Source organism: Microtus oregoni, unplaced genomic scaffold (genome assembly GCF_018167655.1).
Source record: "Microtus oregoni isolate MIOR12 unplaced genomic scaffold, Mior012 000106F_ref0000393, whole genome shotgun sequence".
In the NCBI taxonomy this organism is placed as follows: Eukaryota; Metazoa; Chordata; class Mammalia; order Rodentia; family Cricetidae; genus Microtus; species Microtus oregoni.
Window position 1 is genome coordinate 3,512,660 of NW_024544721.1, and position 20,213 is coordinate 3,532,872.

General features: G+C 35.9%; 1 protein-coding gene across 1 annotated transcript in view; it reads left to right on the forward strand.

The window, feature by feature from the left end:
• LOC121443414 (teneurin-1) overlaps positions 1–20,213 on the forward strand; it is a 348,703-nt gene that overhangs the window by 214,109 nt on the left and 114,381 nt on the right. The window contains exons 14-16 of the mRNA XM_041645172.1: positions 1,807–2,068; positions 4,496–4,763; positions 19,188–19,331. Coding sequence (XP_041501106.1) covers positions 1,807–2,068; positions 4,496–4,763; positions 19,188–19,331 — 674 coding nt within the window. The remainder of the gene's footprint in view (positions 1–1,806; positions 2,069–4,495; positions 4,764–19,187; positions 19,332–20,213) is intronic.

A 20,213-nucleotide genomic window follows, 5' to 3' on the forward strand; every position in this document is an offset into this window, starting at 1 on the left:
AGATGTATTTAAAGTCAAACTCATTCTTCCCACAAAAAAAGTGGCTGCTCTCTTTGCTTACCCTTTGTAGAAACACAATATTTCCTAGATAGCTATGTTATTACTTGGATAATCTACCTTTTGGGTCTTTATATTTGTTATTGTTATTGTTTGTTTTTTTCAATAAATAAGCACTCTAGACATAAGGAGTTAAGGCTTAATGTTTGTACAAATCAAGTGCATTTGGCAAAGGACACGAGGTCAAGTCTACGTACAGGGTGATCAAAAGGAAAGATTTCCTGACAAACAGTATTGGACTTTCCCCCATGACATTTGTCTTAAACTGCTTCTATGTTATCATGAATTCACCCTCTCTGTCTAAAGTACAAGCTGTTTGGATTTTCTTCTTAAATTCACATCAAGATTATTTCCTAACTTGGTTCTTAAATTCTCCTTTGGGAATTTGTTTTAATATTACTGCTACTTTACTTAAATAGCAACAATAAAAACATGATATTATCCATCCTTGGCTACTAGTCATTTTCTTTACCTGGAAAATTTCTTCAACAAGAGATAAATGGTAATACTTGACTTACCCTAATAAATGTCACATAAAGGAAGTGGTAAGATGTCCATAATTTAGTCAGTTTCCCTATCAGGTTTTTTAGCATTGAAGAAGTGTTTTTACTGAAAGACCTTTTCTAATGTAAGGAGATGCTTATATTGTTCCCTTATGTACTTGCAGTGCTTTGACTATTAAGGAGCATCATATTATCTTTTATCCATTTTTAAGATATAATGATAATGATTCATCATTTTGTTACTTTTTATCATATTCCACCTTTTTGAGTGCTTTCAAGTACATTACCTCAAAGACATCATTATACTTAAAAAAGAAGTGAGGTGAAACCATCAGTGCAGAATGAAATGAAATCTGAGGCTTTTATGCTCTGACACAATAGTCTTGTCAGGGACCACTTCTGTTGCGGGACATAGTTGGTTTACAGAAGAGAGTCTTCTTTTGTTCAGAGATACAGAAGAGCTGGAGGCAGAGTTGAGCAGGATAAGTTACCAATTGTCTTACAATAAGAAGTCAGAATCAGAAATCCTAAATATGGAATTCAGGCACAATCAGGAGCAGGAGATGGTTGTCAGATGCAGGAGGTTCATGCATGGTTTAGTTCAAATTTCCCTGAACACTTTTCCTGTGCTGGTATGTTTCTCCCAAAATTGTCTTAGAGACACTAATTTCTGACACTATATTTGTATCCCCGAAAAAGACATTTAACCTTTAGCTCTTTCCTTTTATACATATGTCTAAAGAATATATGTTTGCACATATTTGTAAATATATCTATATACTATATATAGTTACTTATAAAATTTTCAGGATGAATATGCATATTTGAAATACTGCAAAATTTAGCTAGTCATCCTTATATGTTCCTTAACACAAGTGAAAGCAGTAATTTCAGATTTGGATTTATAAGAAAAGCTTACAATTATTTAGTTTAAGACAATATTAAATTGGATTTTTAAGTCTGGTGAATATCAACTACTGATACAAAATCCCATATCAAATATCTACTGAGTGATAAAAAGAAATCATCCATGAAATGAACAGCAAGTGAATAGAGATTTATAAAACAGAAAATAAAAGTGGAAATAATTTTCCAAAAGTAAGAAATAAAGCTATAATTGAACTATTTTTTATTTTAAAATTTGTTATATTTGAACTTCTCATATATTCATCGTGTTTCTCCTAATTTTTCTCCTCCTTCCCCTCCTCCTCTTTTTCCTTCTCTTCCTGCTTTTGGTTCTTCTTAGCTTTGACCTCGTAGCCATTGGTGGTATCTCTGTTGTCTTACTTTTTGACCGATCGCCTTTCTTGTCTGAAAAGAGAACACTCTGGTTGCCTTGGAATCAGTTTATTGTGGTGGAGAAAGTAATCATGCAGAGAATTACTGCAGACTCACCATCCTGCGATATTTCCAACTTCATCAGCCCAAACCCTATTGTGCTTCCTTCGCCACTTACATCATTTGGAGGGTCCTGTCCAGAAAGGGGAACTATTGTCCCTGAACTACAGGTAGGTATATTGGGCTTCAAAAGTATAAAGTTATAGTCATTAGTATGTTTAGCAATGTATTATGGCTATTTTTTTCTGTCATTCTCACTGTTCCTAAAATATGGGTCTCTTGATTTTTTTAAAAGAAGCATTTGAATGAAGTCTTTCTAATACATTATTGGCAAGGATATTAGTGCAGTATCTGTGGCCTGGAAATAGCAAGATGAACTAGCTGTCAAGAGAAATGGTCAACTTTGACCTAATTAATACAGTGCCCTAAAAAACATGGTGAGCTGGCTTAATAGTGATAGCAGTATAATCGATGATCTTGAAGTGTTTGTGGTTCTAAAATTGAAGCTTCTTTAAAAATCTGCTTTTCTTCCATTGTGCGGGTTGTATTTATTGTTGTTGTTCTCAGAAGTCATGGAAGTTCTTGTTTAGCTGTATTTAGTAAAGGTGGTTTTCTAGCCTGGAGTGGGTATGCTTTGTACAAAATTGCTTCTAAGTATTTGAGTTTTAGAGTGTAGATTTCCTGAGAATTATTATTTATCGCAATTCAGTTTTAAGCCACTCCAACAGTCATAATACCATTCCTAGACGATATTATAGAAACATTCTAATGCTATTTAAAAGTGGATGCCAAATAAATGGATATATAAGTCGTACAGATCCAAAACTCAAGAAGTGTACTCCTAAAAGAGTTTAATGGACACTCCAAGATTGAATTAACTTTTATTACATCACAACAGCCTCAAAAGCTCTCAGAATCCCCTACTAAAGACGCCCCACACAAAGATAACCGTCTCTGGGAAAAGCAACACAAAGTGTTGGCTGTCTTGGCTATTCTAACACTTTTCCTTAGGAAATAAGAAAAACAGGAAAGTAATGAGTATATCTAACTGGCATACTAATTCTTCCACAAAGAAAAAACAAAGGTTTTCAAAAATAGAATTATGTATTTCCTTATGCAAATAAATACTAAGGTAACAAATGTGTTAACTACAGTTTAAAGAATTTACAAAGCCAGTGGACAATTTTAATGTGAGACATATAATGTAGAGGAAATAATGCTGTACAAAGAATATAGAAGAGGGACTGAAGGAATGACTTGCAGTTCAGTACACTTGTTATTCCTCTTGAGGATTCAAGTCTGATTTCCAGCACCTAGACTTGGTAGCTCACAATTGTTTATAACCCCAGCTTCATAGGATGGGATGTCCTCTTCTGGCCCCCCATGGGTACCTGCACTCACATGTACATACACAGACACATAGACAGACACACACATACACACACATCATTAAAAATAAGACAAATTTAAAGGCTTTACAAGAGAGAATAGGTCATTGGAAAAGTATGTGTTGCTTTGTGTTTAACAATCTATTCTGTGGACTTTACATGCAAATATGAAGAAGCTGAAGGATAAAAAGTACTTTGTTAATAATAAAACAGGACACAAACAATATTTACGTGTACCACATCATCTTAAATTTACTGAATAATATGGACGCTTCAGCTATTCTGTTTTGAAAGATGAAAATGATGGAATAGAAGATTCAATTTTAGTTACCAGTTTTTGACATTTATTTCTATCTATAGTAATAAACAAATAAGTAATAGCAGTTAATTTACAATGCCAAATGGCATTTTCACTCTGAAACCAATGTTTACTACAAGATTTACAGAGGAATTAGTGGGAATTTTCTTTTCTGTCATTGGTGCCAAGTTAGAGAAACTTATACCCAGCCATTTGTACATACAGTCACAAAGAAAAATGTGAAAAATAAAACTGTGATTAAAAATTTGACCCCCAGATCATTCCAAAGCTCCAATGTAAACAAACATAATGGTTTCAATAAAGATTAATTCCAGGGATCCCATAATCTTTGTCATTAAATATCACTTGCTGAACCTGCTTCTGCAATCCTTCCTCTTAGGATACCCATCCTAAATAGGCAATTGATTTGAGATATGTGAACCAAGTAAGGATGTGTGTTTGTGTGTGTGTGTGTGTGTGTGTGTGTGTGTGTGTGTGTGTGTGTGTGTGTGTGTGTGTGTGTTTATATAAGTAGACGACCCCTTAATAGAACTCAGAGCATGGAATTACTTGACATTCAGCAGTGTGATCTTTCCCAACCTTTGCTAAGCAAATTTTGGAACACCGATGAAAGAATAAAATTGTTCTTTTACAATCATGCCTGGCGGTAGAAGATGAGAGCAATCTGTAGCATTGGCTGTATTTCTCATTCTTATTCAGATTTGATGGAAAATTAAAATTTTGGTCACCCAGTCTCCTAAAAATCTGGAAATACATGACTTGGCATCAGTAGATCCCAGTATTCACTGGCCTTTAGTCTGGTTCACAGACAGCAAAGCATATGTTAGCTTCCTCTACCTGTGGCCACTGGAAAGCTAATTTTTGTTTTGTTTTGTGTATTTCAATTTTAGGTTGTACAGGAGGAAATCCCAATTCCTTCTAGCTTTGTGAGGCTGAGTTACCTGAGCAGTCGAACACCTGGGTATAAAACTTTGCTACGGATCATTTTGACACATTCAACGATTCCCGTGGGCATGATTAAAGTACACCTCACAGTAGCTGTGGAAGGGCGACTCACACAGAAGTGGTTTCCTGCTGCAATTAATCTTGTCTACACATTTGCTTGGAATAAGACAGACATCTATGGACAGAAGGTTTGGGGCCTGACAGAAGCTTTGGGTATGTTGAAATATTTCTGTTTAAATAGCAGTATTTTGCTTACAAAACAGAACATACTAGATATGCTTTAATTTGATTTGGAATATTAAATGATTTTTCTTCCAGTTAAGAAATATTAGGTATTCTTTTTCATGTAAATACATACTTTGGACCTGCTTGGAATTCCACTTTGATATATTGTTGCTTAAAAATTATTTTAGTTTCATGATAGCAACATACCACAGGAATCACACAATATCGAATTTATCTTATAACTGTCTCCAGAACTGAATGTTGCCTTATAACAGTGACCTTTGGTGTGGTGTTCTGCAAACCTTGTTTTTGAATTTGACATTTAGACTGTCATTTCCACTTAGAAACTACAAAATTCTAACATATAGGCATCTCTACTTGTTATCATTTATGTCTAAGATGGTTATACTCCATTAACTTATTGCTTCAGTAGGTTAAATAAAGAAACACCATCCTGATTTCCTATTTCTTTTGATTTTCTCTAATCTTGACAGAGAATGTTAGCATACAGACTAGAAATCTAGGGACAGATTGGAAGCTGACTCTCTAGAGGAGCTGTTTTCACATCCTTCCTTGGAAGTGCTTGCTGTGATATGACCCCACATAGCTAAGCAATACATTTCAGACTATAGCATATCAAATTTTTCTCCTTTTTCCAAAGGAAAATGAAAAGATCTGGTGTCTTTTCTCTGCCTAGTTAAAATTCAAATATTTGACTAACAATTTAATCTATGTTAGACTTTATTAGAAAACAAGGAGCATGGGCAGGTTTGGATTACCTCAGTCCCTTCAACAAGATTTCACTGCTTCCCCCAACAGGGACTGGATCTTACTTATCAGTGAGTGTACCCCTACTGCTATACTAATGACGCTCCCTTTCTCTCGTGTATCCAACTACTATTCTGATGACTTTATTTATCTTGCATTCAGATTCCTATTCGAAAGAATATCAATGTACATAAGTCAATGTACAGCATAGAAAAACTGCAATGCCAAAACTCTACCAGCAAGCTAATTTCCACTACACTTCTGGTCAGCCAATGTTCATTCTTTCTTGAGTATAGCAGTTATAAGAAAGTTCTAGAGCCAAACTCCTTCTCTAGGTTCAGTCTATTTTCCTAGTGAGTAGCCAGCTGTCTCCAAGCCCTCTCTGATCTCTTCATCATCATTCTCTCCCTTGCCCCTATAAGACAAGAAGACTTCCCAGTACTGTCCATTACTGCCAGTCTGATTGTTTTCCACTACTAGTTTTTTCTTTAGCTTTGCCCATACTGTCATTCAATCTCCTAGTAAGCACTGCCTGAGTCCTTCTGTGACCATGACTGATATATACTCAAAGCCCCATAATTGGCGACTCCAGATACTAGCGTGTTTTGCTAGTCAGAACAACCCAAAATTTCTTACATTTCTCTATAGCTTTTATTTTCCAGTTATTTATGAACCTCCTTAGACCCCTCCTGAATGTAAAGGTTAGCTTAGTTGTTGGTGTTGCCATTAACTGTTATTTTCTTAAGCTGCAACATGCACAAATTTATCCAACATCCTGATGAAGAGCTAACTATTATGATTTCTATTATTTCCTCACAAGATTTATATACATGAAGCTCAACCTGATTTCAGAAAAATAACAGCTTTGTTGGGACATAATTTACATATCTAATAAAACCTTCCCTACATTTATAGAAGGCAATTTGCACAGTTCAAAATGTTCTGCAGCCATCACCAATATCTAAATCCAGATCATTTTTGTCATTACCCCCCACAAAGCCGCTCAACATATTAGCAGTTGTCTTTCCATCTCTCTCTTCTCTGGCCCTGGAATCTGTTGATCTCCTTTTTGTCTTCTTATGCTCCCCTAATTTGTATTTTTCAAACTGATAACACCATACAATAAGTGGTCTTTTGAGTTTGACTTCTTTCACTTGGCCTAACATTACCAGTGCTCATCCATGTAATCACATATAGCTGTGCTTCCTTCCATTTTTTGTGACTGATTAATATTCTATTATAGGCATACACCATACATGTTTGTCCTTTTATTAACTCAAGGACATTGGCACTGTTTTCACTTTCTGTCCTTTGAGTAGTGTTCCTATAAATCTTTGTGTAGAGGTATTTATTTCAATACATGATTTTAATTCTTTTGCATATATACATAGATTTCTGGACAGTGTGCATACTGTGTTTAAATTACCAAGAAACCACCTAACTATTTTCTTCAGTGACTGCACAATTTGTTTGCACGTGTATGAATATGTGCTGGTATACGTGGATACGAATGTATATGGAGGTTGATGTCAAGGATCTTCCTCAATAACTCCTTGTCTATTGTTTTTGAGATAGTATGTATCAATCAAACTAGAATGCACTGATCTGGCTAGTTCACCTATCTAGCAAGCCCCAGGGATCCTCCTGTCTCTGCTTCCCAGCATTGTGATTATAGCACCAGACTTTGCATGTAGAGTTACAGGATTGAACTCGGGTCCTTGTGCATGCATAGTAAGCATTTTACTGACTGAAGTATCACGCTAGCTTCTGACTGCACCATATACTAAACCTCAGTTTATACATGAATTGCATCTCTTTAAATATCTCCATCGATAAATATTCTAAGCCTTCTTTTTTCTCCTTAATCATCCTCAATGAGGGATTTACTAATACACTTACCTTTAATTAAGGAAACATGTAAACCACATATATAAACAAAAAATGTGTAGATTATGATGTTGACGTTTTCATTCCTATTGTTCACCTGTTTGTCATTCTGACTGCAAAACAGCATTAATTAAAATGCTATCTGGGAGATTTTGGAAGTACTAAAGGGAAGGGCAGATATTTGTAAATGTAATCTCAATTTTTAAGTAAAATAGTATTAATAAATGTTATTCGTTTTTTCTAATGCTAGTGACAGTAATAAAAGCTATGGGTAATGAAATGTCTTGAAAATACCCAAAGTGTAAAACAAGACAATGGTTCTTTATACACTTAAGGGAAAACTTTCAGAATGGAGCAAGGAAACTGGCAAAGCTCCCTAAGAAAAAGCCTAAATAATGGCACAAATAGTAACTAAGCTAGAATATAGATTATTTGCCTTGTAGGCAATGTCCCTGTTAGCCATGATTTAAGGGTCTGGTGGCTAAAGAGACTTTATTTACTACATATCCTTTAGCACCATCCCTTTTTTCTTAGCTTGAGAAAGAAAACAGGTGCTTGGTTATTTCAGTGTTCACCACATTTGAACCCGTTTTAAAAGCATTTGGTTTGTAAAAAAGATTAGTCAAAAAGGAAAAAGAAAACATCAATCTTTATTGAAGGAAAAGTCTAGTTTATCTTATATTTATAGATTTCATCTATAATCTATGTTGGCATATATCTATAGATTAAGTATATTCATGCCTTATCCTAGCCTGTTATTTGTGTTTTCTTTTCCTTACAATAATTTCAATATGTTTAATGAAAATATAATTTGATCACTTTCACTCCTCTCTTTCCTTCTTCTAGTCCCTCCTAGCTACCCATTCTCAAACCCCTTCCATGCCGCCCACTCTCAAGTTAATAGCCTCCTTTTCTTTAATTACTAGTGTGCAATCAAACAATACAAGTAAATACAATTTTCTCCCTCAATCTTTTCTGTTTGTGTGTATATGGTTTCAGGGCTGACCACTCTGCATTGGACAACCAATGCGGGGGGGGGGGGCGGGGATCTTATCCCTAGAACAAGTAAATTCTTCTTCCATCATAGAAAATGAGATAATTTTCTAAGAATGGTAAGGCAACTGAATAAATGATATAATAAAATTGGAGAGTCAACTACTCTGAAGGATTGTGAACCCCTAAAGAATACACCAAAAACTTGAAGAGATAAATGTATGGAGGCATTTTTATTAAATGTGTGATTATTGAGATTCTATGTCCACATCTAGAATATACTCTGCACATTTACTTGCAAACATGGCAGTATTTTATAATTACTGTACTACTATGAGTGTAAATAGACAAAGTTTCCCATCAAATAATTACAACGGTGTTAATATACGGCATTGCTCAGATTGCTTTTAAACTCAAAGTGCTTAATTGTAGCTATTTGGTAACATAAATATAACCACCCCTCTATAAAATGTCCACCTGTCACTTCTAAGTATATTATGCTGCATGACAAAAGAGAATTAAGATTACAAACAAATTTTAGTTTGTCGATTAGTTTTGAATATATGATTAGATATTGCCCTACTTTGTCTAGACCACATAATATCAGAAAGCTCTTGAAAGTGAAGAGAAAGATGAAGAGGTTAGAGTTATAGAAAGGTATAACTATGCAATAATGACATCGACAGATAAGCAGTGTCTATTTTGAAGAAGGGGTATGGAAATCACAAAATAAGGAATATGACTGGCCACTAGGAGATAGCTGGGAAAGACAGATATGGTATGTACCCTTAAAGTCTGTAGATGTTAGTTCAGTTCGGCTAACATCTTGGATTTTGTTCATTGGGACCCATTTTAGACTCATGACTACTTCAACTATAAAATGACAAATTTATTTTATTTGAATTCTTTTAGCATGTGACACTTTTTCACAGTAGCAATAGGAAATTGATATAAGCCTTTCCATCATTCATAATGTTCTACTTATACCGAGGATTTTGATTAAGGCCAAGAAGGACTCAACTCTTGTTCCTTCTCGTACCAATTAACTGTCAATCTATGGCCCACTGATTTCAGGATGATGGACTAAGAGGAGTCCAAATTTAAATAAGATGAATTTGAAGTGATGGAGACTATCTAGGTTGAAATGCTGCTTAGTTTGAAATGTGGCAATCTTGCTTGGCACGTGGCTCAGCTGTGGGGATTTGGTATGATATCTAAGGGCCAGAATGTCACAAAAGAAGAATAAACTATTGAAAGACAACCAAAATGGAAAGGGCAGTGTTTAAAATCCTAGGCTATCCCACCATTTTCCACAATGAAACAGACTTTGCAGCTGGTATAATACAAGACTGAATACATTACCAATAGGGATTTTGTGGACTCTTTACTACAAGAAATATTGGTGGCAACTGATAAGATTTATTAATCCAAGTACACTATTGATCAAGCAGAAGAAGAGTAAAACTCACCCTAAGGTTCACTACAAAAGCCAAAATCACTGATTCATCCAGCTTAAAGAATTTGCTGTCTGATTCATGGACAAGACTGCCCTGCTGAAAACTCCATGTGAGCATTTGAAATGATTTGGACCTAGTGCTTCATTCCCTGGCTCTAAAGAAAGTACAATGTCTAGAAATCATTGTATTTTATTTAGTTTCCTTCCCAACTATATGGCTTGCAAAACAGTATTTTAAAAAGTCACTATTGTTAAGTTCATGGTGCTGTTAAAATTCTAGAGATGGTGTATTTAATGTGACGAACTGGCTTGTTCGGGGCCTCTGATCTACATCCATTATATGAATTTTGTCAAAATAATTCCCTATGTCTGCCTGTGTCTGCATCTATTATCAATGTATAATAATGCATTCTGCCTGGCCTTCATTTTAATTAAATTAAACTGCAGAGGTTTAAAGTCCTGGAAGTTCAGGAAATCAGCCATCTGCCTTTAGTAGCACTGCTATAAACAATCCTATTTTTCTTCAAGGTTATTGGCAACAATGATTGCAAAATTATTTAGTACAGTAGTTTGGCAAGAAAGAGTGGTGTTTCTGCGAGAACTAGACTTCTTGAAGGCTCACAATGCATAGGAGTCCGTCTAAATTGTGTTAGAGAGAAACAGGGGAACATTAATAGTAATAGGTGCTAAGCTATGGCTGCTTTGTGCACACAAAACATTCCTGAGAATGATGCTTTAGTGTTCATAAATTTTCCTTCAGTAAAACTTAAGCAAGCTGGGAAGCCACGAGAACAGTACCCACCGAATATTTTAATAATAAATGGGGAGTGCTTTACAATTTGCAAGGTACTTTCACATACATTATTTCATTTTAATCCATATAGCATTCCTGCTTGGTAGGCATGGCAAAATTAATAAGGTTTCCAATATCCAGAGGAAGAACCAGGTTCAGAAAGAGCCAAAAAGCCTGTACAGAGACGGAATTCCAACTCAGATCTTCCAGTCCTATGTGTCTTTTCTTCTTTCATTCTTGATCCAATGAGAGAACACCCCACTTTAACAGCACCCAATTCTATGCCCCAGTGGCTTTCTGTCAGAAAAGCTAGCATAGATAATAATCTCTCATCATTTCTTTCCACTGATTAATTCATAATTGCTAACTGAGAGCAGAACTGTGTTAGACTGTCAACTTTATAGGCACAGTGCCCAGGCTTTAAGTTTTTTAAGGAACAATTACATGCTTGCAACTTTAAAGCAAAGTATGAAAAAGCAAACCAGAAAAATCACGACAAATAAATGTTAAGTGAGTGGCTGCAAAACCAAGCATTATGTCAGCTTTTAAGCTACTACTAATTTTTTTAAACTTAAATATGAAATGTTTAGTGTGGGATGTAAGTTATGGCCATTTTAATATGAGATAGAATCTCTAAAGTAAGAAAGTCTAGGACTTACCCTAATACTCTGGTAAGCAAGTACTATGTGTCCATTTCAGTCTGGTTAAACTCATGGTTAGATCGTAAAACTCATTTCATGAGTCTAGCAGCATTTTGGAATAATAGAATATATTTATTAGGTAATAATAGGACAAAAGTGACAAGAACACAATAGAAAGTATCAAAATATGATGCATAGGAACACTTTATTTCAGTCTGTGCATGTGTGTGTGTGTGTGTGTGTGTGTGTGTGTGTGTTACCATATGTGTATATGTATTGTGGGTCAAAATCAACAAACTCTTTCATGTGACATTCAGGAGTAAAAATTTGAAAGTCATTTGTAGGATAACAAAATCTAGAGACAGAAAAAAACATGTTTTAGCAAAACATACAACTTACCGATCAAGTCAGCATCTTCAACTATTCTTGCCTTCAACTCCTTTCTCCCAACATATCTCAAGATATTACAACTATAGTCCTTCAAAATTGGGTGAGAACATACTTTATCTATCAAAACTAGGTGCTTTTGAGAATAAAAGGGTTTTTCTTTTACATCCCTTTTACTCAAGCACATTTTTAAAAGCCCATTTTCAAAGTGAGTCTCTCTCTTGAATCACCTACCCAAACAAAATTGTCTAAAAACTAAAGGATAGCAATCTTTTGTTTTACCTTTTACTAGGTGAGGTTGAGAATAATTTTGGTTCTTTATTTTTGATGCACTGGGAAAAAAGTGACTCCAACCAATCTGACCTTCTTTAAATTTCATAAAAGTGCCAAGTATCAAAGTGTGCAACACATGTTACTCTTTCTGCCTAAAATGGTTTTCCCTACACAGATAGCACCCCCCCCAAACTAATGCAAGGTTAACTTTCAATTTTTCTATGTCATGATGTTACAGAGGCATAAAAGCAATGTGCATTTAGAAAGAGCCATACTTTGAATTTTGATGTTTTCCCTGCCTAGTGATATGCAGTAGTTATCACATGCCCTTGTGTTGCTGGGAAGCAGCAGAAAGCTGTAGTTCCCAGTTAGTCACTGAATTAAAAGAGTAAATAACTGATCTTATATAGTAAGCTGTCTTGCTAAGTTCTGAAGTACACAAGGTTAAGTGTATTAAATGCGTTTTTTACTCCAAATATTTTCAGCTTGCAAACACAAGCCCTTGTTAGTCAAAGTGATCCTATGCAGTACCCTCCTTTCCTCTTATCTGTGGTTTCACTTTTCTTGGTTTCAGTTATCCAGTGAACTGAAGTCTGAAAATGTTAAGTGAAAATTTCTGGAAATAAATACTCCATGCCGTTTTAGACTGCATGCCATTCCGAGCAGCATAATGATATCTCTCGCCATTCGATCTTGCCGAGACAGGAATAATTTAGGGCAGTGAGATGGCTTGGCTAGTAAACTGCTTGACATGCAAGTCTGACGACCTGGGCTCCATCCTTAGAACTCGTGTAGAGGTAAAAGGGGAGAGATGACTAGACAAAGTTGTCCTCCAACCTCTATGTGGTTCAGTATGGCACATGCACACGCTCACTCACGCATACACACACACACACACACACACACACACACACAGCATGCTTGCATGACAATAATAATTTCAAAAGCAAGAAAAGCATTCTCTGTTTGTCTAGCATATCCATAGTGTATATACTAATGGCCTATTAATGTCACACAGTAGTGTTAGTTATCAAATCAACTGCTAAACTATTGGAGTGCTTGTGTTCAATTAACGGTTAATTTACTTAATGACTCCAAAGCACAAGAATAGTTGTGCAAAGGAGACACCACAGCGTGAAACATGGAAAGACAGATTAACTCTGACTACTGTGTGACAATGCTGCAGGGCACATAGACGAAAGCACCAACATAGATTTGATACCAGTCACAATTTCAGACATCCAGAAAGAGGTCTTAGATTGTGCCCCCCACAAGTGAGGGAAACCTCATTAGGTAAACCTCTTCTCTTTGTCTCCCCGATCTGACATGAATTCCCTTATTAGAATCATTCCTAATAGTACACATTTTCTTCTTGTAACATTTATCAAAACATATGTAAGTAATTGTGTGAGCTATTAATTTTTCTTTCATATTTTTTTGTTTCACTAGACTATAAGCTGCGCCAAGAGGAATTCTGCTTTATTCTGTTTTATTCATTTTCATATCCCATGTGCCCCATACAGTGCCTGTAAGCAGGAGGTACTCAATAAATATTGCATATTTGTTGAATGATTGAACAAACAAGTGAATAAAGTCAGAAGTGACCCCTTAGCCTTGCCTGTGTAGTGGAATGATATCGCTCCACAGTAAGAGGAATACGCAAAGGCACTCACAAATTTGTATATAATCCCAGAACATCTTTCTGGTCTTCATGCAATTAGACTTGAAGAAATTATCCAGAAAAAAAACTATTACAAAATTATATTTCAGTATGCAGCCTAGTATGAAACGGTTGAATTGCTACTCACACTCCTAAATGCCCTTTTTCTACTTGTCCAAATACATATCTTTTAATATTATCTTGCATAACCCTTTTTGTGAATGGGTAGAGTACATTTTTTAAGTAAAGTATTAGTAGTTCCCAAGTCAAATCCAGTAACTGGAGCAAGGATAATGAATCATGATCAGGTTGGATTTAATTTAGGACCACATGATGGTTCAGCCTTGGGAAATCTATTGCTAAAACTCACTATCTTAGAAGCTTAAAGGTGAAAAAGACATGACTATTTCCACAAATGTTGAAAAGGCCCTCAATAAAAACCTACCATCTGATGCCGACAGCATTAAAAAACTGAGAATTACAGGTAAACAAAGCGTTTCAGGCAATCAGGCAACATGTCAAATCAAGGAACCTCTGAGGTCACACTATTTTATAATAAATTACTAGAGAATAGGAAAAGATACAACTTTGAGAACACTCACTTATTTACAATAGGTAGCATGTTGTCAACACAGTGTTGATCTGTTGTTATGGCTTTCATTTGATTCTTTGGGTGTTTTATTTTCTGTCATTTTCTGGGTTTGTATTAATATAGTTTTAATGGAAAATATTTATTGTTCTATTGAATGGCTTCTTTTTGAAGAAAAGGATTTTTATTTCTTGTTATTCTTTAAATGTCTTCAAATTATTTCTAGATGTATGCTTAGTTCATGAATGTAACACAAATTTTTCCACTATCAGATCACCTTTAATTATATATTACTTTCATAAATGCAAGCATTATGAATTCTGAAGCCTTAGCCTGAAGCTATTGAAAATCATTTGCTTCATCTTGTCATATTTCACATATCAGCTTCATTACATTGTATCTTTACCTTGGCTACTTAATGTCAATCCCTTATTCTAGCCATTATAGATGAATGGTATATTTACAAAACTAGATGTCATAGACAGTGTGGCCCCATAGCCTTCTTATAGTCCACAAGTGGTGAATAATGCTGCCCATATAAGTAAAATAAACATTAAGAGGGTTTTTTCAAATGCATCAGAGAGAATAAGCTAGTCTTTTGCATTCAGTTTCTTTATATTCCAGTGGGAGATTTGCAAGAAGACTAACAATGAAGTCAGAGGTGTGTACCTATGATCAGAAAACACAGCTCTCTGCGAAATAATAGTATGTGCACAGGACAACCAGTGACTCATGCTTAGCGAATATTCACTTACTATCTCTGCATACATGTGAGACACAGACTATGGAAAGGCATAACTCTAGATGGAGTTAAGGGTATCACAAAGGAAGGTGCCACATGGCTCAAAGAATGCATTTTTCCATATTGACTCTTTTCCAATTGCCTTCCCAATAATTTTACAGCAGCATGGGGCCCTGTGCCACATCCTGTGAAGTATAACCCATGACCCTTTGCCTACCTTTCCCTGCTCACTGCCAGTCTAAACCACTTCTACAGACCTTCTGAAATACTGTTGAATTAGTTTTCTCTCTTATTATATTAGTTTTCCTAGCTCTACTCCAGAGTGCCAGAGGCTGAATCTGTGACTTATACAATACTGTGTTAATGATCCAATGCTATAGGGAAGAGACCAGAAACTGGTCATGGTCCAGTCTGCTTACTTAGCACAGCAGCTGTCATGGTACTGAGCAGAATGTTATGTCAAGGCTTAGCATTTTTAGCACTGGATCCAATATGAACCACTTTTTCTATATTTAATTATACAAAACACTGGGGCTTTAGTGCATTGCGGTCTGTTTCCACGAGAAGCTGAAGATTGTGCTGCTATTGCATTTGCTAGTCCTCTTGCATTTGGAGAGCAGTTAAGCATCATAGAGAGAAACTTTCCATTCTCGGAAGCCAATTGTAAGTTTCAGGATTAAGCTAAGAGGGCTGTGCGAGAAAGGAACCTTGCCTTGTTACTTTGAGCAAGGATCTGCACACACACACACACACACACACACACACACACACAAATACACCAACACACAGCCATTCTTATTAAAGTCAGTTGGAATTTTGGACAAGTCTTAAGTATAAATTATAACTTTATTAGCTCATAGAGCTTTCTCAGGAGAATGTAAATCTAATAAAAATTAGAGGGAACTTATTAAGTGCTTGCCTTGTTGCTATTTGCTGTGACTGGGGAGAAAAAAGTAATATAATTGTGGGGTTTGCAGCCAATGTACTTTTTTGTTGCAGACTGGAGAGCAATTCAGAGAGCAGATAGAAGGCGGTGAAAAGAGTATGTGTGTCTCATTACCGTTGCATCGAGAACTGTTTAATTGATGCTTTATGTAAGCGTTTCCTGCTGCCGAGTTAGGATGATCTTTAACTGTTACTGAGAGGGAAAAAACAGGCTCCACACCATCATCAGAGGTCACCAAGGCACATTACTTATTTGCGAAACTACACAATCACCTTCCGGAGAAGGGATTCTAGAGGTGCTTACCAGGCTTCCGATGTACAGAAGGCAGATCCCATAATTACCAGACATACTGTGAGGAAAGAGATGATGACTTTAAAGAAACTGGTGATTATTATTGTTGTGATTATTTATTAATCGAGACTTTTAAACATTGGCAATAGAAGCAGAAATCGTGTCATTCTAAACACCAACATGTTCTTTAATGTGTTCTCTAATCATCTGATCTTTCCAACATGAGACACATTGCACTATTTGGCTTGTTACGTTGATCCTAAACTTGTAAATATCATGTAAAGGGAGTGCAATTTAGAATCACATAGTGGTAATGAAAAGGGGAAGTGAAAAGGATTCTTAAATATATGTGTCCTAAGTCCAGAAATATTATTTGGATATTAAGACAACTACCACCTAGATTGGTATACAAAATTCTGTGCATATTTTCACTTTCCAGAAAGAATATCCATGATATTGTTCACAAGATTCACAATTAAATACTTCATAACCCATAATAGCATAAGAAAAACCAATTTTAATGCCTTTCTTCCAACTTGGAGATGAAGAAGAATTTGCCCGAGACCCCAAACTTACTTACCAACAGATAAGAAAGTCAAAGTTTTTCTTCTCTTGATCTAAACTCGGCTGTTTTGAGTTGTTTTAACCAGTATAAGAGCTATGGTGAGATAGCAGGGAAACTGTAAACAGCATTGATTAGTGAGATAGTACAACCAGGGATTATCTTTGAGGTTCCTTTTAACTCAGAGATCCTATTTGCACCTATCTTCATAGATAGCAGCGCTATACAGAGAACCCTCTAATAATTTCCCTTTAGAGATTACTTTCATTTTATGATTAGTAATTGTCCTTGCCTACTCCTCTCTCTTGATACTGTTGCTTAGTAGAGACTAAAATTACAAATGGGTTTGCAGAAACGGAGAACTGCTCAGCAGGTAGAGGACATGGAGGCCTGACTTCTGTCACCAAAACCATGTAGAATCCAGGTGCGATGGCTTGCATTTGTAATCCTAGAACTGAGAAAGCGTGAAGAAGATGATCCCTGGACTAGCTAGTCAGCCAGTCTTGCTGAACTGATGAGCTCAGTTTACCAATAGACTGCTCCCATCATCAAAAATAGGGGTGGGGCCAGCAAGATGGCTCAGCTATTAAAGGTGCTTCTAGCCAAGCCTGATGACCTGAGTTAGCTGACTGGAAACAGCATGGTGGAAAGAAGGAGCTGACTCACGGATGTTGTCCTCTAACTTCCACATGCACATTTGGAAGACGCACAAATATATACAGATAGATAGATAGATAGATAGATAGATAGATAGATAGATAGATAGATAGATAGATTAGATGTTAAAATTTAAAGGGCACACTAGATGTCAACCTCCTCTGGATTCCACATATATGCAAACATACACAAACATGTATGCATACCAGAAAAAAATAAGTTCCCATGAGTCTTAATCAGCTGATAGCTGATAGAACTGCGGTGACATCAGAACTGATTATGTAATTTGTGAGGCCCAGTGAAACAAAAATGAAAATACATGTGCCCTTCTCTAAAAACTACGAAGGGTTTCAAGATGATAACAGCAAACTTAATGTCAACGGTATGGCCCTTCTAATCTCAAGTCGTGCCAAGCAGGAACTATTGTGATTTCTTACTCCTAAGCCTTGTTGGGTTGAGAAGCCAAAAGAAATGTAGCCTACAACTTCAAACTGGCCAAGCACTTATAAAGAATAGTATACTCACAAATCTTTGACTTATCTACATATGGACTCTTACATATACATACACAAGCAAATCAACTTAATTATTTTTCTGATCAAATAATAATGCCAGTAACCAGAACTAATTTGCTTTCCTTTTTTATTGTTGACCCATTATGCTGCCATTGCTTAAGCACCTGTTTTCTCTGCCAGTTTTCATAACCAAACAGCAAAGGAAGAACTGAACTCTCCAAGGACATGTAAAGATCTGGTAGAGGCTGGTACTGGAAAGCAGTATCAGAAGACAGACCAACTGGGTCTATTTTAAGCTGCCAGAGAAGCAAAAGCACCTTTGGGGTGTGCAGTGTAATGAGTCAGTTCTCTCAGGCTTAGAACATTACGAAGATAGAAAGCATTTTGAAATTCATAAGGCAGAAATTTGGGGTTCCGACAGGTAAGCAGGTTCACCAACTGAGAAAATGGCTATGATTTGGTATGCTTGAGCTATACATATTTCAGTAGGACAGAAACATCCAAGGTACCGCATTCTGAACTTCCCATTTTAGAGGCATACTATGGTTCCACGTTTAATGCACAACATCTGTGCTTCATGAGAGTTGGAGCCAAATGCTTGGGTGATGTCCCATTGGTACTCTATATGCAGAAAGAAAAACATAATATACACAACGTATAATTTACAGTTTCAGCTCTCTAAGCAAATTCACACCTCTTAGTAAAGTAAAGGCTGTTGGTATAGAAAATATATGAATTGACTAAATCAATTTTATTAGTTTCTTATGTATTCAAGTGTTGCGTAAGTGGTTCAGCACTCCAAAGTCCATTTCCTGAATGCATTTTATGCTCTAGAGAAGTGAGAAACATGCTTTATCCTGTACTTCACCTATAAAAGTACTGAGAGGAATTACACCATGTGTGCTTAATTCTCAAAGAGCCTCTCTCCTTAGATTTACATGGCAGAATCTAATCAGAAAGCCCAGAATCAAGTTGAATGTTCACGTGCATATGGTACCTAACTAGCTATCACAGCATCCACTCACTTAATGCTTCATATATATAACCAGGATTCACTGGCTGGACATTTTGGAGTAACTAATGCCATTCTGTGTACAGTTCCAAACTATGCTAGGTGAAAGTCATTTGCTATTAAATTTCACCCCAAATCAAAAATAAATAGCAAATCAATAATCACATAATTATCAACCAGTGTGAATACAAAGTAAATATTTTACAATTTTCTAATACACTATTAACTCTTTCTTTGCAGTGTCTGTGGGATATGAATATGAGATGTGCCCTGACTTTATTCTCTGGGAACAAAGGACAGTCGTTTTACAGGGCTTTGAGATGGATGCATCGAACCTAGGAGGCTGGTCCTTGAATAAGCATCATATTTTTAATCCTCAAAGTGGTGAGCTACTTTCAAAATTTGTATTAATACCAGTTTCCTAATACTGTTTAGTACACATTTGTTGTTGAAAATTTGGTCAAATGTAAGAGAAAAATCACCTACAAGGATGACACTTAGACATGTCCAAGTTAATACATCTGCTTATGGGTACTATAATTTGATGATGAATTTGTTTTAGTGTCTCAGAATCAGAACACTCTCACTTATGATCACTTCTTAGTTTGTAATTGAAGCCTTAAGTAAATAAGAAAATCAAGCATGAGAAAGGATCATATGTTTCTCCTGTGTTTACACTGATTTTACTACTCATTCAAACTTCTCCACTTAACTTTTGCACTCCTAGAAACTGGTCCTTGGGATTTCCATCTCAATTTCCTATAAACATCCACTGCTTGGAACTTTTCACCACAAAAACCACATTGTCTTTTTGTTGAAAGAGGTAGTTTCTAAGAATCTGGGCTAGTTCATACACTTTACGTTGCATTTTCAGAAGACAAAAATGAATGTAACTTTAGTTCAGCCACCCTTCTGTCCACCCTATATTTATGGAATAAATCTGAGTTATTTTGTGAAGCTAAGATCTCTACTTTGCAATTATGCCCATGATCTTGTTTTATTTGTATATGTAGTGAAAAATAGCCACACGGAAATTTTGATTAGGGAAAATAAGCAGACTTGCTCTACTAATAGAATGACAAAAACCTATCTTAGCCCCAGTGTGAGACATAGGGGAATAAATCTGTTGCTGTATGTCACCAATGTACGTCCCCTTTCCTCTTGAAGGAAAATGCTAAGTTCCATTTCAAATTGTTTGTTTGTTTGCTTTAACAGTAAAGCTTCAAGCACAGATGTAAAATGTCAATTTTTTTCAGTTGTCAAAAG